The sequence below is a fragment of the Loxodonta africana genome, chromosome 2 (assembly GCF_030014295.1).
Source record: "Loxodonta africana isolate mLoxAfr1 chromosome 2, mLoxAfr1.hap2, whole genome shotgun sequence".
NCBI lineage: Eukaryota > Metazoa > Chordata > Mammalia > Proboscidea > Elephantidae > Loxodonta > Loxodonta africana.
In genome coordinates this window covers 1,155,463-1,178,749 of record NC_087343.1, presented here as the reverse complement: position 1 = coordinate 1,178,749, position 23,287 = coordinate 1,155,463, and the positions used below count along the sequence as shown (strand labels likewise).

Genomic DNA, 23,287 nt, shown 5'->3' with positions numbered 1-23,287 from the left:
GTCACCTTCTTCCCCTGGTCTAGGAGCTTTTCCGCGCAGGAAACCCCGAGTCCAAAGGATGCGCTCTGCTCCCAGCACTGCTTTCTTTGTAGTGTGGGATTCCCCACTGTCTGCTCCCTTTCCTTTTATCTCCATAAAAAGTGGTGCAGGCCACACCCCAGGGAAACTCCCTTTACATTGGATCAGGGATGTTACATCCCACTCTAGTTCTCTTCAACGTAATCTAATCTCGCCTCGTTAACCACAGGCAGGTTAGGATTTACAACACAGAGGAAAATTACACCAATCACAAAACGGAGGACAACCACATAATACTGGGCATTGTGGCCTAACCAAGTTGACACATATTTTTGGGGGACACAATTCAATCCATGACAAAGCATGATGTCCTTTTCCAGGGATGGGTCCCTCCTGATGACACGTCCAAAGTAAGCAAGATGAAGTCTCGCCATCCTCGCTTCTAAGGAACATTGGCTGTACTTCCTCCAAGACAGATTTGTTAGTTCTTCTGGCAGTCCATGGTATATTCAATATTCTTTGCCAGCACCACAGTTCAAATGCATCAATTCGTCTTCGCTCTTCCTTTTTCATTGTCCAGCTTTCACATGCATATGATGTGATTGAAAATACCATGGCTTGGCTCAGGTGCACCTTAGTCCTCAAAGTGACATCTTTGCTTTTTAATACTTTAAAGAGCTCTTTTGCAACAGATTTGCCCAATGTAATACATCTTTTGATTTCTCGACTCCTGCTTCCGTGGGTGTTGATTGTGGATCCAAGTAAAATGGAATCCTTGACGACTTCAATCTTTTCTCCATTTATCATGATGTTGCTCATTGGTCCAGTTGTGAGGATTTTTGTTTTCTTTATGTTGAGGTGCAATCCATACTGAAGGTTATATAGTCTTTGATCTTCATCAGTAAATGCTTCAAATCCTCTTCACTTTAAAGCAATCAAGGTTGTGTCATTTGCATAACGCAGGTTGTTAAATAAGCCTTCCTCCAATTCTGATGCTCTGTTATTGTTCATATAGTCCAGCTTCTCAGATCGATTGAATATGTATGGTGAAAGGATGCAACTCTGATGCACACCTTTTCTAATTTCAAATCGTGCAATATCCCCTTGTTCTGTCTGAACAACTGCCTCTTGATCCATGTACAAGTTCTGCATGAGCACAATGTTCTAGAATTCCCATCCTTCTCACCGTTATCCATAATTTGTTATGATCCACAGAGCCGAATGCCTTCACATAATTGATAAAACATAGGTAAACATCTTTCTAGTATTCTCTGCTTTTGGCCAAGATCCATCTGACATCAGCAATGGTATCCCTCATTCCATGTCTCATTCCAAATCCAGCTTGAACTTCTGGAAGTTGTATGTTGTTCCGTTGATGTATGGCTACAGCTGTTTTTAAATTATTCAGCAGAATTTTACTTGCGTGTGATAGTAATGATATTGTTCGATAATTTCTGCATTCTGTTGGATCACCTTTCTTTGGCATGGGCATGAATATGGATCTCTTCCAGTTGGTTGGTCAGGCAGTTGTCTTCCAAATTTCTGGACTTAGCTGAGTAAGCACTTTCAGCATTACATCTGTTTGTTGAAGCATTTCAATTGGTATTCCATCAATTCCTGGATGCTTGTTTTTCTCCAATGCCTTCAGCGTGGCTTGGACTTCTTCCTTCAGTACTATCCGCTCCTAATCATATGCTACCTCCTGAAGTGGTTGAATGTTGGCCAAAAAATATACAGTGACTCTGTGTGTTCCTTCCATATTCTTTTGCTGGGTTAGCTCACGGTCCATCACAGTCCACAGTCAGAGTGTTTTCTCCTCAAGGGACATCTGTGAGTTACTGTCTGTGGGTTCTGGGGAGGATGACCTGGGCGGGGAGCAGAGTGTGTTTAGTTGTGCTTGTTGCTCCCTTAGTCCGATGTTTGCCCACCCACATGCTCACACACACGCCCACACCCTCCAACACACACACAGATACTTACATTCTTTATTCAGTACCATACACTCTCAACCACACTCACATTTGCCCACACACATGCTCACACTCACATTCTCACACATGCTTACACACCCGCTCACACACATCTACTCACACATTCGCACCCACATGCTCACTCACTTGCTCTTACCCTCCTAGACACACCTGCACTTACTCACACATATGCTCACACTTCTTTTATTTATTGTGTTTTAAGTGAAAGTTTACGAATAAAGTCAGTCTCATACAAAAACTTATACACACATTGTTATGTGAGCCTAGTTGCTCTCCCTACAATTTGACAGCACACTCCTCCTCTCCACCCTGTATTCCCAATCCATTCAGCCAGCTCCTGTCCCGCTCTGCCTTCTCATCTCCTCTCATGTGTCTACTTGAGCCAAGAAGCTCACTCCTCATCAGTATCATTTTCTGTCTTATAGTCCAGTCCAATCCCTGTCTGAAGAGCTGGCTTTGGGAATGGTTCCAGTCTGGGGCTAACAGAGAGTCCGGAAACCATGACCTCCGGGGTCCCTCTAGTCTCAGTCAGACCGTTAAGTCTGGTCTTTTTACGAGAATTTGGGATCTGCGTCCCACGGTCCTCCTGCTCCATCAGGGATCCTCTCTTGTGTTCCCTGTCAGGGCAGTCATTGGTGGTAGTTGGGCACCACCTAGCTCTCCTGGTCTCAGGCTGATGGAGTCTCTGGTTTATGTGGCTCTTTCTGTCTCTTAGGCTCATGTTTTCCTTGTGTCTTTGGTGTTCTTCATTCTCCTTTGCTCCAAGTGGGTTGAGACCAATTGATGCATCTTAGATGGCCGCTTGCTAGTGTTGAAGACCCCAAATGCCACTCACCAAAGTGGGGTCATGCTCACACTTTGGCGTTCCCACACTCACTCATGTATTCACTCTCACACACTTTTACCTCCCACACACACCCACATGCTCACTCACACACTCCCACATGCACACTCTTGCCCTCCTACACACACCACACTGTCACTTATGCCTCTGTGTGTTCCACACACACTCGTTTACGCTTCCTTACCCTCCCAGATGGGCGGTCCTGGTGCTGAGAGCTGTGAAAGGCCCCGAGGAAGACTCACAGGCAGGGGCAAGGCTGGAGAAGCCCCCAGGGTCACATGGATACTTCATATTGTCCAGGGCCTTACAGGAATGGAACGGGAAATGTGATGTTCACTTCTCTGCTTTGGAACATTCTAGGTTGAAAACGACATTTCTGCGTTCACCTACGAAAAGACGCTGATGATGGAGCAGAGGTCCCAGATGCTGAAACAGATGCAGCTGTCCAAGAACGAACGGGAACGAGAGGTGTGGGGGGAGGACGCCTGCAGACGCCCAGTGTGCACCATGTCCAGGATGTCTAAGAAGGAGAGGTGTGGGGGGAGGGGGACACTTGCAGACGCCCAGTGTGCACCATGTCCAAGAACGAACGGGAACGAGAGGTGTGGGGGGAGGACACCTGTAGACTCCCAGTGTGCACCATGTCCAGGGTGTCTAAGAAGGAGAGGTGTGGGAGGGGGGACACCTGCAGATGTCCAGGGTGTCTAAGGAGAGGTGTGGGGGGAGGGGGACATCTGCAGACCCCCAGTGTGTACCATGTCCAGGGTGTCTAAGAAGGAGAGGTGGGGGGGCCTGCAGACCCCCAGTGTGCATGCACCATGTACAGCATGCCTAAGAAGGAGAGGTGTTGGTGGGGGGCTACAGACTCCCAGTGTGCACCATGTACAGGGTGTCTAAGAAGGAGAGGTGTGGGGGGGCCTGTAGACCCCCAGTGTGCACCATGTACAGGGTGTCTAAGAACGAGAAGTGGGGGGGGGCCTGTAGACCCCCAATGTGCACCATGTACAGGGTGTCTAAGAACGAGAAGTGTGGGGAGGGACACCTGCAGATCCCCAGTGTGCACCATGTACAGGGTGTCTAAGAAGGAGAGGTGGGGGGGGCCTGCAGACCCCCAGTGTGCACCATGTACAGGGTGTCTAAGAAGGGGAGGTGGGGGGCTGCAGACCCCCGGTGTGCACCATGTACAGGGTGTCTAAGAAGAAGTGTGGGGAGGGACACCTGCAGACCCCCAGTGTGCACCATGTCCAGGGTGTCTAAGAAGGAGAGGTGTGGGGGGGCCTGTAGACCCCCAGTGTGCACCATGTACAGGGTGTCTAAGAACGAGAAGTGGGGGGGGGCCTGTAGACCCCCAATGTGCACCATGTACAGGGTGTCTAAGAACGAGAAGTGTGGGGAGGGACACCTGCAGATCCCCAGTGTGCACCATGTACAGGGTGTCTAAGAAGGAGAGGTGGGGGGGGCCTGCAGACCCCCAGTGTGCACCGTGTACAGGGTGTCTAAGAAGGGGAGGTGGGGGGCTGCAGACCCCCGGTGTGCACCATGTACAGGGTGTCTAAGAAGAAGTGTGGGGAGGGACACCTGCAGACCCCCAGTGTGCACCATGTCCAGGGTGTCTAAGAAGGAGAGGTGTGGGGGGGCCTGCAGACCCCCAGTGTGCACCATGTATAGGGTGTCTAAGAATGAGAGGTGTGGCAGGGCAAGAACACCTGCAGACCCCCAGTGTACACCATGTACAGTTTGTCCAAGAATGAGAGGTACCGGGGGCAGGGGGGAGAAGTCTGCAGACCCTCCGATGTACTCAAGAACGAGCAGGAGAAAGGTGCAGGGGAGGGAGACACCTGCACCCACACAGTGCAGGAGGCGGAGACATCGTTGGAAGCAGTGAGTGCAGGTGGGGTCTGTCGTATAGAGGATCACGAGGACACTTTGGTCTGGACCTCACGCTGCCACTGTCAGTAGCAGAGAGTGCTAGTGAGGCTGCTGCCCTGTGGGTGCAGGGGATGGGGGCAGTGCCTTCCAGGAGGGACGATGGTGGCCAGAGTACCCACTACCTCTCCCCCTCTGACTCTCATTGACGGGATCCCGCCCTCCCTGCATTCAGCTTCCTTATTGCCTGTATAATGCCCACCGGCCCCATCCCAGATGTTTGTGCTCTCCATGGCGCTTACTGCACGCCCAACATGGGCTTGCCTCCTGCTCAGGGAATGAGTGAATGAATGAGCAGTGACTGAGTGAGAGAGTGAGTGAGAGTGAGAGACTGTGAGTGACAGTGAGTGTGAGAGTGAGAGTAAGAGTGTGAGAGTGAGAGACTGAGAGTGAGTGAGAGTGAGAGACTGAGACTGTGAGACAATGAGTGAGTGTGTGTGAGAGTGAGAGACAGTGTGAGAGTGAGAGACAGTGTGAGAGTGAGAGTAAGAGACAGTGTGAGAGTGAGAGACTGTGAGTGAGAGTGAGACTGAGAGTGTGAGAAAATGAGTATGAGTGAGAGTGAGACAGTATGAGAGTGAGAGACTGAGTGAGAGAGACTGAGAGTGTGAGACAATGAGTGTGAGTGAGAGTGAGAGAGAGAGTGTGAGAGTGAGAGAGTGAGAGTGAGACTGAGTGTGAGTGAGACAATGAGTAAGTGTGAGTGTGAGAATAAGAGTGAGTGTGAGTGAGAGAGAGAGTGAGTGAGTGAGAGGGAGGGAAAGTGTGAGACAGAGAGTGAGACAAGGTAGAACAAGTGGGTGAGTGAGAGAGAATGTGAGACGAGTGAGTGAGTGAGTGAGTGAGTGAGAGAGAGTGCGTGAGTAAGGTAGAACGAGTGGGTGAGTGAGTGGCCGAATGGGTCGGTGGGCAGGCTGGCCTGGGTTTTATGTGGCAGGTTGATCTTGCTGCTGCCAGTGCAGAGACCTTTGAGAGATGATGTGTCAGGTGCTCACACCGTTTCTGGCTCTGGGCCCTTTCCCTGGGGCTTTCTGTAGCTGGAATGCCTTGTGTGTTCTTTCCTGAGCACCTGGGTGAGGAGAAGCAGGAACAGGTGGAGGACACAGATGGGCCCTGGGCTCTGCAGCCAGCGGCCTCTCACGCCTGCTGGCCTGTCACTTTCTGCACAGGGAGGTAGTTGGGGGGAAGGGCCAGTGTGCTAAATTTGGGGGTGCTGCCTGCATTGACTCCCTCCCATGGCCGCTTGTCCTTACCAGGCCCAGCTCATTCACGACCGGAATACAGCATCCCACTCTGCGGTGGCCGCCAAGACCCAAGCCCCACCCACGCCAGACAGGGTGCAGATGACCTGGACCAAGGAGAAGCTAGTGTCCGAGAAGCACAAGGTCAAGGATGCTAGCGTGGGGGGCTTCAAGGACATCTTCAGCCTGAAGCCGTGAGTGCTGGTTGGGTGTTATAGGGGGATTAATGGACACACCCGCGCCCCTAGAGAGCCACAGGCGTGCACCCTGGGTCACACTGGCCCCAGAGCCGGCAGCAGTGGTCAGGTCCCACCAGGTGGTTCCCCTCTGTTTTGTTGGTGAGTCTACAGTAGTTGATGGTGAGATGCTGTCCCATCTTGAGAGCCAGGCTGTAGGTGGACATAGGGCCCCAGCACTGACCCCCAATACTCCAGGCTTCCTCATCCCCTCGTTGACTTGGCTCCCTCTCCACATGGTGGCACTGAGGATCCTAGGGCTGCTAGGTGGATGTAGGACTCAGTGCGGACCACTGGTTATGCAGGCTTCCCAATCCCCTGCTGACTTGGTGTCAAGGACCTGGAGACCACCAGGGACCCCACAGGGGCATGTAGACGAGGCTGCAGGGGTCCCGCTCAATCACGCATCACACACCTTCTTGGCTCGCCCCCTGGGGTGGCCCGAGAGACCTGCCATCACATTAGCCAGGATATCTGGGAGGGCTGGGGGGCTTCCTCAGTCTGTGGGTGAGAGCCTGTGCGGAGGGGCCCCTGCGGGGTCACAGAGGGCAGCGGGCACCCCACAGTGGTTCAAGATGCCACGTGCTTCCTCAGTGACATGCTCTCTGTTCTTTTCTCCTCCCGCCTAGTGAATGGGGAAACCTGTAAGTCACTTGCTTTTCCCGTGCCTGTCTCCTACCTGCTCCTGCATGCTTCCTGTGACTGCGTGTGTGTGCCTGTGTGCGCATGTCTGTGAGCCTGGCGGAGCGCCCGCCACCGTGCTGCCGTGTCAGTGTGCCGTGTGCTCACCCCCCACCCAGAGTGTTCTCGGAACACCCTGGCATCCACCTCTGCTGGGGGGCCCTGCGCTTCTGTGCGTGCTAGCCCATCCGTCGCACCCCTTAGAGCAGAAGCGTTTAGTCCTGGGGGACGCCTCGTTCTGAGCTGACTCGAGGCCTGGTTCGGCAGTGCCACCGTCTCCTGCGAAGCCCTGTCCTCTGGGACACTGTGCTTTCTTAGACTCTGTGAAAAGGTGTGGATTCCTGTGAGGTTGGGCCCAAGCAGGAGGTGGCTTGGGTCTGAGCTCCTTGTGGGGGTCAGCGCCAGCAGGTCCGTGGCCGGGGGAGTCACAGCCAGGGGGTCACACAGCTGGGGGAGTCACTTGGTCAGTGGGATCACCAGGAGGGGAGTCATGGCCAGGGGGTCACGTGTGCCAGGCCTGGGCAGGGAAGAGGGAGTGTCTCTGGGAGGCCCTGCCATTGTTAGAGGCAGTTCCTGTCCCTGTCTCTGTCCCTTTGTCTCCCCCACTACCCCAATCTGGGCTGTGCCCCTCACGGGGCAGGGACACAAAGAGGAGCCTGTTTCGTAAGCTCTTCTCCACAGACACGCCATGTTTGCAGATGTCTTCCTTGTCTCGTGGCTCGTAGACCTGGCTGTCTGGGAATGAGTGCCTGGATTCTCTGCTTTCTGGGCTCAGGGGGCTGCTGGCGGCCTCGGGCTGTGCTCCGGGGGTGCTGTCTCAGAACCCAGAGTCTGTCTAGACCCAAACCTCTGGCTTTAAAGTTGTAGGTGAGCCTCTCCCTCTCTGGGTCCCGACAGAGCCTTTGTATCACACACACACTTTTCAAGAGTTGTGTTTGTCCCAGCGTATTGTTTTGTGGTCTCACCCAGGCCCCATGCCTGGCTCTCACATGTGAGGTGCTTGGCCGCGGCTGTGGGGACCCAGGCCCCAGCTGCCCTCTTACCAGACTAAACTGGAGGAGAAAACAGGGCACCTTTCCTGCCTTTCCTGGGTAATTGGGGGTTATCGTCAGATTTAGTTGACTTAAGAATGGAGCTGATCAGAGGGTGAGCTTGGGGCTTCCTGCTGCCCTCTCCCTGACCTGTGTGCCATGGCATCTGTCTGTCTGTCCCCCCTTCCTGCTTGTCCTGACCACAGGTGACCTCCCCTAGGGCAGTGAGTGGGGCTGCAGCTCTGTGAACTGGCCGGGGCTCTGTGGGGCGTGTGACCTGAGACTCAGGGTGTGCTGGGGCATTCTCATGCAGGAGGATGCTGGCCGCTCTGGGCCTGACCCCGTGTGCTGCTTGGAGCATTGGTGCCTCAGTGTGGGCCTGGCTGGACAAGTGACCACGGGCAAGTGGTTGGGAGATGCAGGGTGCTGCACCCGCCTGGAAGCCCCGTCTGCCTGTGGGAGACCTGCTATGTAGACGCTGGCAGCTGTGACAATTCTAGATGCTAAACTGTTGACGGTCTTTTCACTGCCAGATAGATGGTCCCTGGCCTGCCCGTGAAGTGGCATGCAAAGCTGTGGCTCTGTGGGTCTTCGGGGCTGGGGAGTCCATTTGAATTCTGACTTGTTTTTGCACAGCCCTTTTAACAGATGAGCGCGGGATTCGGTCAGGTTAGGGTACCGCCTGTGCTCGTTAGCACTGATTAGGGCACGTGGTGGTTAGAGAGAGTGTGGTGTTAGTGAACATGGTGTTGGAGCACACAGCATTAGTGTCCAGGGTATTGGCACGTGGGTGGTATTAGAACATGTGTTAGCACACACTTGGCATTAGTGTGTGCTGTTAGTGCTTGGTGTTAGTGAACGTGGCGTTGGAGCACACAGCATTGGTGTACAGGGTATTGGCACGCGGGTGGTGTTAGAACATGTGTTAGCACACACTTGGCATTAGTGTGTGCTGTTAGTGTGTGGTGTTAGTGAACACGGTGTTGGAGCACACAGCATTAGTGTGCAGGGTATTGGCACGCGGGTGGTATTAGAACATGTGTTAGCACACACTTGGCATTAGTGTGTGCTGTTAGTGTGTGGTGTTAGTGAACACGGTGTTGGAGCACACAGCATTAGTGTGCAGGGTATTGGCATGCGGGTGGTGTTAGCACACACTTGGCGTTAGTGTGTGCTGTTAATGCGTGTTGTTAGTGAGCACGGTGTTGGAGCACACAGCATTAGTGTGCAGGGTATTGGCACGCGGGTGGTGTTAGAACATGTGTTAGCACACACATGGAGTTAGTGTGTGTTAGTGTGTGATGTTAGTGAATGTGGCGTTGGAGCACACAGCATTGGTGTGCAGGGTATTGGCACGCGGGTGGTGTTAGAACATGTGGTGTTAGCACACACGTGGCGTTAGTGTGTGCTGTTAGTGCGTGGTGTTAGTGAGCACGGTGTTGGAGCACACAGCATTGGTGTGCAGGGTATTGGCACGCGGGTGGTGTTAGAACATGTGGTGTTAGCACACACGTGGCGTTAGTGTGTGCTGTTAGTGCGTGGTGTTAGTGAGCACGGTGTTGGAGCACACAGCATTGGTGTGCAGGGTATTGGCACGCGGGTGGTGTTAGAACATGTGGTGGTAGCACACGTGGTGTTAGTGTGTGCTGTTAGTGCGTGGTGTTAGTGAGCACGGTGTTGGAGCACACAGCATTGGTGTGCAGGGTATTGGCACGCGGGTGGTGTTAGAACATGTGGTGTTAGCACACACGTGGTGTTAGTGTGTGCTGTTAGTGCGTGGTGTTAGTGAGCACGGTGTTGGAGCACACAGCATTGGTGTGCAGGGTATTGGCACGCGGGTGGTGTTAGAACATGTGGTGGTAGCACACGTGGTGTTAGTGTGTGCTGTTAGTGCGTGGTGTTAGTGAGCACGGTGTTGGAGCACACAGCATCGGTGTGCAGGTTATTGGCACGCGGGTGGTGTTAGAACATGTGGTGGTAGCACACGTGGTGTTAGTGTGTGCTGTTAGTGCGTGGTGTTAGTGAGCACGGTGTTGGAGCACACAGCATTGGTGTGCAGGGTATTGGCACGCGGGTGGTGTTAGAACATGTGGTGTTAGCACACACGTGGTGTTAGTGTGTGCTGTTAGTGCGTGGTGTTAGTGAGCACGGTGTTGGAGCACACAGCATTGGTGTGCAGGGTATTGGCACGCGGGTGGTGTTAGAACATGTGGTGGTAGCACACGTGGTGTTAGTGTGTGCTGTTAGTGCGTGGTGTTAGTGAGCACGGTGTTGGAGCACACAGCATTGGTGTGCAGGGTATTGGCACGCGGGTGGTGTTAGAACATGCGGTGGTAGCACACGTGGTGTTAGTGTGTGCTGTTAGTGCGTGGTGTTAGTGAGCACGGTGTTGGAGCACACAGCATTGGTGTGCAGGGTATTGGCATGCGGGTGGTAGAACATGTGGTAGCACACATGGTGTTAGTGTGTGCTGTTAGTGCGTGGTGTTAGTGAGCACGGTGTTGGAGCACACAGCATTGGTGTGCAGGGTATTGGCACGCGGGTGGTGTTAGAACATGTGTTAGCACACACATGGAGTTAGTGTGTGTTAGTGTGTAATGTTAGTGAATGTGGCGTTGGAGCACACAGCATTGGTGTGCAGGGTATTGGCACGCGGGTGGTGTTAGAACATGCGGTGTTAGCACACACGTGGCGTTAGTGTGTGCTGTTAGTGCGTGGTGTTAGTGAGCACGGTGTTGGAGCACACAGCATTGGTGTGCAGGGTATTGGCACGCGGGTGGTGTTAGAACATGTGGTGTTAGCACACACGTGGCGTTAGTGTGTGCTGTTAGTGCGTGGTGTTAGTGAGCACGGTGTTGGAGCACACAGCATTGGTGTGCAGGGTATTGGCACGCGGGTGGTGTTAGAACATGTGGTGGTAGCACACGTGGTGTTAGTGTGTGCTGTTAGTGCGTGGTGTTAGTGAGCACGGTGTTGGAGCACACAGCATTGGTGTGCAGGTTATTGGCACGCGGGTGGTGTTAGAACATGTGGTGGTAGCACACGTGGTGTTAGTGTGTGCTGTTAGTGCGTGGTGTTAGTGAGCACGGTGTTGGAGCACACAGCATTGGTGTGCAGGGTATTGGCACGCGGGTGGTGTTAGAACATGTGGTGTTAGCACACACGTGGTGTTAGTGTGTGCTGTTAGTGCGTGGTGTTAGTGAGCACGGTGTTGGAGCACACAGCATTGGTGTGCAGGGTATTGGCACGCGGGTGGTGTTAGAACATGTGGTGGTAGCACACGTGGTGTTAGTGTGTGCTGTTAGTGCGTGGTGTTAGTGAGCACGGTGTTGGAGCACACAGCATTGGTGTGCAGGGTATTGGCACGCGGGTGGTGTTAGAACATGCGGTGGTAGCACACGTGGTGTTAGTGTGTGCTGTTAGTGCGTGGTGTTAGTGAGCACGGTGTTGGAGCACACAGCATTGGTGTGCAGGGTATTGGCATGCGGGTGGTAGAACATGTGGTAGCACACATGGTGTTAGTGTGTGCTGTTAGTGCGTGGTGTTAGTGAGCACGGTGTTGGAGCACACAGCATTGGTGTGCAGGGTATTGGCACGCGGGTGGTGTTAGAACATGTGTTAGCACACACATGGAGTTAGTGTGTGTTAGTGTGTAATGTTAGTGAATGTGGCGTTGGAGCACACAGCATTGGTGTGCAGGGTATTGGCACGCGGGTGGTGTTAGAACATGCGGTGTTAGCACACACGTGGCGTTAGTGTGTGCTGTTAGTGCGTGGTGTTAGTGAGCATGGTGTTGGAGCACACAGCATTGGTGTGCAGGTTATTGGCACGCGGGTGGTGTTAGAACATGTGGTGGTAGCACACGTGGTGTTAGTGTGTGCTGTTAGTGCGTGGTGTTAGTGAGCACGGTGTTGGAGCACACAGCATTGGTGTGCAGGGTATTGGCACGCGGGTGGTGTTAGAACATGCGGTGGTAGCACACGTGGTGTTAGTGTGTGCTGTTAGTGCGTGGTGTTAGTGAGCACGGTGTTGGAGCACACAGCATTGGTGTGCAGGGTATTGGCATGCGGGTGGTAGAACATGTGGTAGCACACGTGGTGTTAGTGTGTGCTGTTAGTGCGTGGTGTTAGTGAGCACGGTGTTGGAGCACACAGCATTGGTGTGCAGGGTAGTGGCACGCGGGGTGGTGTTAGAACATGTGGTGTTAGTGTGTGCTGTTAGTGCGTGGTGTTAGTGAGCACGGTGTTGGAGCACACAGCACTGGTGTGCAGGGTATTGGCACGTGGGTGGTGTTAGAACATGCGGTGGTAGTAAACATGGTGTTAGTGTGTGCAGGGTGGAAAGTGTGTGGTATTAGCACAGGTATGGTGTCAGCACAGTGCCCTTGTGAGTGGGTGCTCGTCAAGGGTGCTGGCATGAGTCCAGTGCCGGCAGGAGCATGGTGCTGGTGTGAGCATGGTGCTGGTCATGTGTGTCTGTGAGCATGGTGCTGGTCGTGTGTGCCTGTGAGCGTGGTGCTGGTCGTGTGTGCCAGTGTGAGTGTGGTGCTGGTCATGTGTACCAGTGAGTGAGGTTCTGGTTGTGTGTACCCATTGAGTGTGGTGCTGGTTGTGTGTGCCCATTGAGTGTCACGCTGGTCGTGTGTGCCAGCACGAGCGTGGCGCTGGTCGTGTGCCAGCATGAGCGTGGCACTGGTCGTGTGTGCCCACTGAGCGTGGCGCTGGTCGTGTGTGCCCACTGAGCGTGGCGCTGGTCGTGTGTGCCAGCGCGAGCGTGGCGCTGGTCGTGTGTGCCAGCGCGAGCGTGGCGCTGGTCGTGTGTGCCAGCGTGAGCGTGGCGCTGGTCGTGTGTGCCCACTGAGCGTGGCGCTGGTCGTGTGTGCCCACTGAGCGTGGCGCTGGTCGTGTGTGCCAGCGCGAGCGTGGCGCTGGTCGTGTGTGCCCACTGAGCGTGGCGCTGGTCGTGTGTGCCCACTGAGCGTGGCGCTGGTCGTGTGTGCCCACTGAGCGTGGCGCTGGTCGTGTGTGCCCACTGAGCGTGGCGCTGGTCGTGTGTGCCCACTGAGCGTGGCCAGTAAGCGTGGTGCTGGTGGTCACGTGTGCCTGTTGAGCGTGGTGCCCCAGTGACACGTGTCCCTTCCCGCAGGAACCAGTCTAACGTCAGGAGGATGCACACGGCTGTGAAGCTCAACGAGGTCGTCCTCAACAAGTCCCAGGACGCCCAGCTGGTGCTACTCAACATGCCAGGACCCCCTAAGAACCGGCAGGGTGACGAGAACTGTATCTTTCTGGTGTTGCTGTGCCCCTGTAAGCGTGGCTCTGCTTCCCGTTCCCCTGGGGTGGGTGGGTGAGTGGCTCCGAACTCAGGTTTCTGTGCTCAGATGGGGACCCCAGAGCTGGAACGGGCATGAGGAGATTCAGGATGAGGGGGACAAGGCCAGCTGTGGCCAGGCTGTGTGGTCGTAGCACCCACTTCCACAGACATGGGGGGAGATGGGAAGACAGGTGTGGGGGAGGTGGGGTGGGACCCTGTCCCTGCTGACTGCCTGGCCCCACGTGTCTGGTTAGAATGAGATCCTAGGAGTGGGGGAGGGTTCCCCATCTTGGTGTTTGGAGACAGGATGTTGACTTTTGGAGCGCCAGGGTTGAGCTTGGCAGGTTCTGGGGGATGGCCCACAGGTAACTTGGGGTGTCAGCATTGGGGTGGGGGTGAAGGAGGTGGCGGAAACACTCAGGTTGGAGGAGGGAGTAGGCCCATGTCGGGGGGCCTTGGGGACCTGGCTGCCTTCAGGAAAGAGCATGGAGGAGCCAGGGGTGAAGGACGGTAGTGGGGCTGCAATGGGATAGTCACCCACTAATGCCTGAGGGCCAGTGGTGACACCCCTCATAGCAGCCTTAGCCCGGGTGGGGACAGCTTGGCCTCCCAAGCCTGGCCTCAGGCTGTGTGTCAGAGCAGGCAGGGTGCCCAGGGTAGGGGTAAGGGTAGCTCTCCCTCCCTTGGCCAGTCCCCCAAGAGGGTTCCCCAAGATGGTCTCTCCAAAGGGTTTCCCTGGATGGTATCCATGGTCAGTCTCCCCAGAGGGTTTTCCTGGACAATCTCCATAGATGGTCTTCCCAGATGGTCCCCGACTGTTGTCCTCACTCCCCTGTGGGTCCCCCCCATTCCCCCACCCCCATGTGGAGCAGCTATGCCTTAACTTTCACCCAGACATGGAGTTCCTCGAGGTCTTGACTGAGGGCCTGAATCGTGTCCTCCTGGTCCGGGGTGGCGGCCGGGAGGTCATCACCATCTACTCCTAACTCATGGGTGCAGGGTGTGGGTGTGGAGGGACGGGCAGCAGCCCTATCTCCCCGGACGACACTGACCACCTAGCCTGGCTCCCACCAAAGCATTTCCTGAGCTCTGCTGTCCCTCACCAGGGGGCTTCCAGACCCCACTGACCACAGTGCAGAGGATGGGTGGCACCACCAAGCCCGCACAGTTGCACCATCCCAGAACTGAACCTCCCTTGGCTGGGCCATGTGGTTGTTTTGGTCCCATTTCCATCTCACCCAGCCCAGAGTGCTCAAGGGGCAGCATGTCCTCCCGGAGCAGTCAGGCTCACTCACTGAAGTTGAAGCAGCTGCCGTGGTTGAGGCTCTGAACAGGTCCCTCAGTCCCACGCAGCCCTGTCCCTCTGAATGCCCCCTTTGTTTCCGTCCGTGACAGCAGCGAGCTGTCCCCGGCTGGGCTGCGGGGTCAGCGCACCCTCCTTGGGACATCCTTGCTCACAGACTACACCCTCCATGCAGGAGAGGCACTCCTGGGCCAGCCCACTTGTTCTAGAGCATGGGGGCGGGGGGCCACTTGTTCTGGACGCCTTCCTGTCCAGTCTGGGCTCTGCTGTGGGAACGTCTGTGGGCTCTGCCTGCACCATAGCCAGGCCGTCTGCTATGCATGGGCTCTTTCCCATTTGAAAACCCGAATGGAGGGGAAGGTGCTGGACCCAGAGCACATCCTGTAAGAAACGGCAAGTATTTCCTCGTGGACATGGTGGTGGGATGACCCCCTCAGCCCCGAACACTCTGCTCCCCTGGGGATCCGACACCCTGCCCCAGCCGGAGTGAGGGGGTGCTTCTACACCATTTGTGTATCCGCAGGTGTCTCCACACACGCAGCCCAGCCCTGGGTGCTCATGGGGTCTGTGTCTAGCTCTCCTCCATGCACACCTCGCAGACGTGGAATGGCTGTGTCTTAGGCTCTGGTGTGGGTCAAGTGTGCACTTCACCTTCAGCCTTCCTGCTGTCTAGGTCAGTCAGCTGCAGACTAGATGTCTGCAGTCATTAAGTCCCCTTTCTGTATGACTTATTTATTTATTTAAACATCCGGGGGGGAGTGTCAGTGATAACTAAGTCATCCATAGAGATTGTTGCTACAAACGGGGCCCACCGCATCGGCTGCCCCCTGGATGTAGGTCAGGCAAGGGCTAAACCCGTGCTTCCAGACCTTTCTGAGGAGCTGAGCAGGGGTTCAGGCAGAGCATCCACCCCCCAGGACAGCAGTCCTGGGCAACTGAAGAAGCTGCAGAAGGGCAGAGGAGAGGCTGCGAGGAGCACATTACGGGGCTCCCGGCTGGGGGAGTGATGCTGGAGTGTGGGCAGACCCCACGGCTGGCCGGGCATCTCAGCAGGAGCTGAGCAGTGAATGTACCTCTCACATGTTCCCTCCTGTGTCTGGGCTGGCCACCCCGTGAGGGTCGGGTGCCAAGAGGAGAGCATCTAAGCACAAACCCCGTAGCGTGCAGCGTTAGCACCAGCTTTTAGGAAAGTAGCTCCAGTGACGGGGCTTCTCCTGTCATGAATCCTGTTCACAAGACTGATTAGCTATCCTGACACGTGGGCACAGTTAGGCTGAATCTGAGCGCTCCACACCATGTGTGACTACACGTGGCTGGGCCTGCACTGCTTTGCAGTTCTTTGCATGTGCAAGCACTGTGGGTTCTTTGTACATTGAAAACCGTTTTGTAACCAGTCACCTCAGCCATTCAAGATTGATTCCATGTTTTCCTTTTATAGGGTCTTTGTCTTTGTATGATTTTTTTAGTTGAAGAATAAAACTGTATGAAGCCTGAGTATGTTGAAGAATACAGTGTGCCTCATTCAGCATAGAAATTCCCTCTTGAGTTTCTTTCGGGTCTGTTCAGCTACAGCTCAGATGGCTACAGAATCATTGTGTGAATTGGGTAAGAGAAGTGAAAAAATAAAAACAAAACAAAAGGTTCCTTAAGCAACAGGAATCTGTCCTGTACCCTGTGTTTTAGTTTTCTATTGCCACCTGACCCAAAATACCACAAATGGGTGGCTTTAAAGAACAAGAGCTTATTTTCTCATAGTTCTGGAGACTAAAAGTCCAAACCAGGGCCTCGGCTGTGTCCATTCCTGCCTCACTGGTAGCCTGGGTGATCCTCGGGGTCTCTTGGCTGTTGACAATCCTCACACGGCATCTATCTCCCTCCCACCCGCCCCCCCCCGCCCCGTGTGTGTCTAGTCTGGTGTTTAGTCTGGTGTTTTTATAACTCAGTAGTGGTTAGGTTTAGGACCCACCCTACTCTGGCATGCCCTCATTAACGTAACAAAATAAATCCCTATTTCCAAACAGGATCACATCCACAGGTGCAGGGATTAGGATTCTGACACGTTTTGGGGGAACACAATTTATAACACCCCCGTGTGTAGATTGCAGCATAATCGCTTCATACTACTGTTGGCTGAAGTGATGTAATCTGTGATTTATATTATGTAAGGGTGGAAGCACCAAAGGAACCTATCATTAGAGGGGACCTCCTATTGTTGCTTTGTCCCGCTGCTCTGCCCTGTCACCCTAGGGCTCTCCTGATGCCACGAGGAGACCACGAGGGCCCTGCTTTCCCTCAAGGATTCGGAACAGCATGTCTTAATTAAAGCCTGAGAACCACACATGCACTTGCAGACTCACACTTTAAACCCTTTTAGATTAAGAGAAGTTTTATGGGGGCATCCTTCTCGCCCCTCCACACCCTTACCACTACCCAGGTCCTCCCTTAGGGCTCCTTTCCTGGGTTGTGGGTCCTAGGGCTGCAGCACAGAACTCCACAGACTTGGGGCCATCACTTCCCCTTACTCTCCCCAGAACCTTGCTGGGGAAGCCTGACATCCCAGCTCTAGGTGGATATTGTTCTGAGTCTACCACCTGGCAGGGCTAAATACACCCAATTCCAGGGACCAGTGTGACTTCAGAGGATCCTGAAGCCCTGGTTTCAAGCTGCTGTTGGTGAGTGTGGCAGAGATGTGGTCTTTGATATAGATGTAGAGTCCTACAGTGGGCCTGTGGTCACAGGTATGACCTCAAAGACCTAGTGGGAGAGACAGGATGGGCCTGAAAACAATGGCGTTAGAAAGCTACCATGTAAGACAAAAACTGTTACTAGAGACAAAATCATTTTATAAAAATAAAAGGTTCAGTCCATCAGGAAGACATAACAATTATAAACACATATGCTCCTAACAACAGAGCCCTCAAATACATGAGGCAAACACTGACAATTTAAGGGAGAAATAATTCTACAATAATACTTGGGAATTTCAATACTCCATTTTCACTAATGGATAGATCAACTAGGCAGATCAACAGGAAACTAGAAGACTTAAACAACACTAAACCAGCTAAACCTAACAAACATCTGTAGAACACTCCACCCAACAACAGCAGAACATTCTCAAGTGCACTTGGAACATTCTCCAGGATAGATCATATATTAGGCCATAGAATAAGCCTCAATACATTTAAAAGGATAGAAATCATGCAAAGTATGTTTTACAGTCACAACGGGATTAAATTAGTAATCAACATCAAGGAAATTTGGGGAGTTCATAAACGTGGAAATTAACACACTCCTAAATAACCAATGTGTCAAAGGATAAATTATAAGTAAAGTCAGAAAATACTTTGAGATGAATGAAAATGGAAACAGCATACCAAAACTTACGGGAAGCAGCTAATGCTGTGCTCAGAGGGAAAATTATAGCTGTAAATGCCTATATTAAAAACAAAGAACCCTACAACTTAATATCCCACCTCAAAAAACTTGAAAAAGAAAAGCAAACTGGAGGCAAAACAAGGAAAAAGATGGAAATAATAAAGACTGGAGTTTTCTGAAAGTGAAGAGAACTCAAAGCACTTAGTGATGAAGATCACAGACTAAAGTCTTCAGTATGGATTACGCCTCAACATAAAACAAAATCTGCACAACTGGACCAATAAGCAACATCATGATAAACGAAAAAAAAAATGAAGTTGTCAAGGATTTCATTTTACTTGGGTCCACAATTAACACCCATGGAAGCAGCAGTCAAGAAATCAAATGATGCATTGCATTGGGTAAATCTGCTGCAAAAGACCTCTTTAAAGTGTTAAAAAGCAAAGGTGTCACCTTGAAGACTAAACTGTGCCTGACCCAAGCCATGGTGTTTTCAATCACCTCATATGCATGCAAAAGCTGGACAATGAGTAAGGAAGACCAAAGAAGAATGGACAACGTTGAATTATGATGTTGGCAAAGGATATTGAATATACCATGGACTGCCAAAAGAACAAACAAATCTGTCTTGAAAGAAGCACAGTCAGAATTCTCTTTAGAAGCAAGGATGGCAAGACTCTGTCTCACATACGTCGGACATGTTATCAGGAGGGATCAGTCCCTGGAGAAGGACATCATGCTTGGTAAGGTAGAGGGTCATTGAAAAAGAGGAAGACCCTCGATGAGATGGACTGATAGTGGCTGCAACAATGGGCTCAAGCATAACAATGATTGTGAGGATCCACAGGACTGGGCAGTGTTTCGTTCTGTTGTACATAGGGTCAGTATGAGTTGGAACTGACTCAACGGCACCTAACAACAACAGAGTAGAAATAAATGAAATACAGGATAGAAAAACAACAGAGAAAATCAACAAAACCAAAAGTTGCGTCTTTGAAAAGATCAACAAAATTGACAAACTGTAAGAATGACGTGGCAGCAGCATCTGACCTCTTTTAACTTCACAGGGGGAAGGAGGAACAAGATCAACAGCCCCCGAGGCTGATTGCTATGACGTGGAGGTCAGACATGCCTCCTCTCTGCCATCTTTACCAATTCAGACATCAACCATCCTCCCCGCTCCTCCACGGCACTCTCTACTTCCCTGCTGGTTTGATAATTCATTGCAATGACTACACAGAACTTCCAGACAATACTCACAATTATGGGGTTTATTAGGGAAGTAACAGGTTACAAGTCAAGTTCAGGAATGCTTAGGATACAGTTATTCCATCAGGGCAGCCTCTTCCAAGCTGTGCCTGCAGGCACGCCTGTCTCTGGCCCTCAGCCTCTGTCCTGCTCAGGCAAGTGTTACAAAGCTCTTTAGCTTTGCTGATAAGTGCCCAGAGGCACCCCGCTCTGCCAGTAAGCCTTGGCCCTAATGAGCTCAGCTCTAGCTCTGTGTGCCAGCAAACGTAGCCCCACCAAGTGCCCAGAGGCACCTTACTCCACCAAAGGCACTCAGCTTTTTTGTTCTGTGGGCCAGGAGGCCCACCAAACTGTCTCCTGCCAGTCTCTCCTGTCCCTGCTTTTCTGACACCACTCTTTGCCACCTTCAGTGTTACAGCTTTCTCTAGGTCTCCTGGTTCTAGGAACTTCTCAGCTCAGGGATCCCAGGTCCAAAGGACGTGCTCTGCTCTTGGCTCTTCTTCCTTGGTGGTAGTGAGATCTGGGATGGCTCATTTCAAACCACCGAGATGGCAAAACTGACCAATCCCCTTGTTAGGGTTCCATATACCTTATTAGCATGGTCCCACCCAATCATTTTGTGGGAGTTACAAGACCATGGCAAGAAAGGCCACACAAAAGTGATCCATCACACTGCACAAACCTTTAGCTAGACTGACCAAGAAAAAAAGGAAGACTCAAATTACTAAAATCAGAATGAAAGAGGGGGCATTATTTCCAACCTTACAGAAATGTAAAGGCTTATAAGAGAATACTATGAACAACTGTATGCCAACAAATTAGGCAACCTAGATGAAATGCTCCAATTCCTTAAAAGACACCAATTACACTGATTCAAGAAGAAATATAAATAGACTTAAGTAAAGAGATTGAATTGGTAACAAAAAAACTTTTCAAAAATAAAACACAGGCCCAGATGGCTTCCCTGGTGAATTCTACCAAACATTTAAAGAAGAATTAATATCAACTCATCAATACCAATTCTTCACAGACTTTCAAAGGAGAGAAGAGGAGGAAACACTTCCTAACTCATCCTATGAGACCTTGATGAAAAATCAGACAAAGACATCGCAAGAAAATTATATATCAATATTCCATATGAATAGAAACACAAAAACCTTCAACAAAATGCTAGCAAACCAAATCCAACAACATAAAAAGGATTATATATGATGACTGAATGGAATTTATCCCAGGGATACAAAGTTCAACATATGAAAGTCAATGTAATACACCATATTAATGGAATAAATGCTGAGTGTCAGCATGATCATCTCAGTAGACAAAGAAAAAGCAGTCGAGTAAACCCAACACTCTTTCATCACAAAAACACTCAAAAAACTCAAAATAGAAGGGCACTTCCTCAACCAGATAAAGGGCATCTATGAAAAACTTACAGCTAACATTATGCTTAACGGTGAAAGATGGAATATTTCCCCCATGACCAGAAACAAGACAAAGAAGTCCACTCTCATCACTTCTGTTAAATATTGTACTGGAGCCAGGACAATTAGGGTGGAAAAAAAAAAACGGACATCCAGTTTGTAAAGAAATAAAATTATCTCTACTCACAGTTGAAATGACCACGTATATAGGAAATTCTAAGGAATCCACGTGTGCGCACACACAATCTATTAGAACTAATAAGTTCAACAGGGTTACAAGATCAACATACAAAGTCCATTATATTTCTATACGATAACAATAAATCTAAAAATAAAATTAAAAATTATAATAGCATCAAAAATAAAATATTAATAAATCTCGCAAAAGAAATACAAAACATTCTGAAAACTTCAAAACATTATTGAAAGAAGGAAGATCTAAATAAACGGAAAGACAGCCCGTGTTAACAGATCAGAAGACTTTATATGGTTAAGGTAGTAATACTTTCCCAAACTGTTCTACAGATTCAACACAATCCCAGTCAAAACTCTAGCAGGCTTTTTGCAGACAAACTGATCCTAAACTTCATATGGAAATGCAAGGGACTCAGAATAGTCAAAACAATCTTGAGAAGGAAGAGCAAAGTAGGAGGGTTTACACTTTCTGGTTTCAAGACATACTACAAAGCTGCAGTAATCAAGACACTATGGTAAATACATAAATCAATGCGATAGAATTGAGAGTCCAGAAACACACACATTTATGGTCAACTGATTTTTGACAAGGGTGCTAAGTCCAATCAAGGGGAAAACAATTGTCTTTTCAACAAATGGTGCTGTGACAACTCTGGATTTTCACATGCAAAAGAATGAATTTGGACTGTCTATCTCACACCATATGTATGTATCATAGATCTAAATGTAATAGTTGAAACTAGAAGATGCTTAGGAGAAAACTCTTAGAAGAAAACATAGGAGTAAATATTTGTGACTCGGCTTAAGGAACGGCTTCTTAGATATGAAGACAAAAGAATAAGAGACGAAAGAAAAACAGATCAATTGGATGTCATCAAAATTAAAAATGTTTTTCAAAGAATACCATCAAGAAGTGAGAAGACAACACGATGGGAGAAAATATTTAAAAATCATGTATCTGACAAGAGACTTGTATTCACAATATATAATGAACTCTTAAACTCAACAATAAAAAGAAAAACAGCCTTGTTTTAAAGTGAGCAAAGAATTTAAATAGACATTTCTCCAAATAAGATATACAAATGGCCACTAAGTACATGAAAAGATGCTCAACACCATTAGTCATCAGGGAAATGCAAATCAAAACCACAATGAGATACCTCTTCACATCCACTCACTAGATGGCTAGAATCAAAAAGACAAACATTAAGAGTTGGTGAGAATGTGGAAAAATTGGAAGCCCCGTGAGGAACCCCTACATAGATCAAGAGGCAGTTGTTCCAACAGAACAAGGGGATACTGGGTGGTTTAAGGTAAGGAGAATCTGCATCAGCACTGTATCATTTCACTATACCTATTCAATCTGTTTTTATTCAATCTGTATGCTGAGCAAATAATCCGAGAAGCTGGACTCTAAGCATCAAGATTGGAGCAACGACCTGTGTTATGCTGATGACACATCTTGCTTTCTAAAAGTGAAGAGGACTTAAGCATTTACTGATGAAGATCAAAGACTATAGCCTTCAGTATGGATTATACCTCAACATAAATGCAACAAAAATCCTCACAACTGGACTAATAAGCAACATCATGATAAATAGACAAAAGATTGAGGTTGTCAAGGATTTCATTTTACTTGGATCCACAATCAACACCCATGAAAGCAGCAGTAAAGAAATCAAGACGCATTGCATTGGGCAAATCTGCTGCAAAAGACCTCTTTAAAGTGCTCAAAAGCAAGGGTGTCACCTTGAAGGCTAAGGTGCACCTGACCCAAGCCATGGTGTTTTCAATCACCTAATATGCATGTGAAAGCTGGATGATAAATAAGGAAGACTGAAGAAGAGTTGATGCCTTTGAATTGTGTTGATGAAGAATATTGAATATACCACGGACTGCCAAAAAATGAACGAATCTGTCTTGGAGGAAGTAAGTACACAAGAATGCTCCTTAGAAGCAAGGATGGCAAAACTCCGTCTCACATATTTTGGACATGTTATCAGGAGGGACCAGTCCCTGGAGAAGGACATCATGCTTGGTAAAGTAGAGGGTCAGTGAAAAAGAGGAAGGCCTTCGACGCAATGGATTGACACAGTGGCTACAACAACGGGCTTATGCATAACAACGATTGTGAGGATGGCGCAGGATGGGGCGGTGTTCCGTTCTGTTGTACACGGGGTGGCTACGAGTTGGAACCAACCCTGCACCACCTAACAACATCAACAACTTTGCTGGGGGAATATAAAATGGTGCAACTGCTTGGGAAAACAGTGTGGCAGCTCCTAAAATAGTTAAACATAGGGTTGTCGTATGACCTAGTAATTCTACTCTTGTTGTTATTATTGTTGTTAGGTGCCGTCAAGTCTGTTCCAACTCATAGTGACCCTATGTACAACAGAAAAAAACACAATTGTTGCTATGCTTGAGGTCATTGTTGCAGCCACTGTGTCAATCCATC

The 23,287-nt window shown here is 50.4% G+C and overlaps 1 protein-coding gene across 9 annotated transcripts in view; it reads left to right on the top strand.

The window, feature by feature from the left end:
• SLC12A7 (solute carrier family 12 member 7) overlaps positions 1-16,078 on the top strand; it is a 76,018-nt gene extending 59,940 nt beyond the window's left edge. For 6 of the 9 annotated variants that reach the window (XM_064270358.1, XM_064270370.1, XM_064270351.1 and 3 more), the window contains 5 exons: positions 3,214-3,321; positions 6,036-6,214; positions 6,886-6,900; positions 13,114-13,247; positions 14,176-16,078. In XM_064270358.1, coding sequence (XP_064126428.1) covers positions 3,214-3,321; positions 6,036-6,214; positions 6,886-6,900; positions 13,114-13,247; positions 14,176-14,267 — 528 coding nt within the window. In that variant the 3' untranslated portion in view covers positions 14,268-16,078. The remainder of the gene's footprint in view (positions 1-3,213; positions 3,322-6,035; positions 6,215-6,885; positions 6,901-13,113; positions 13,248-14,175) is intronic. The other 3 variants (XM_064270380.1, XM_064270371.1, XM_064270365.1) reach the window with 1 other exon arrangement.
• The last annotated feature ends 7,209 nt before the right edge of the window (positions 16,079-23,287 follow it).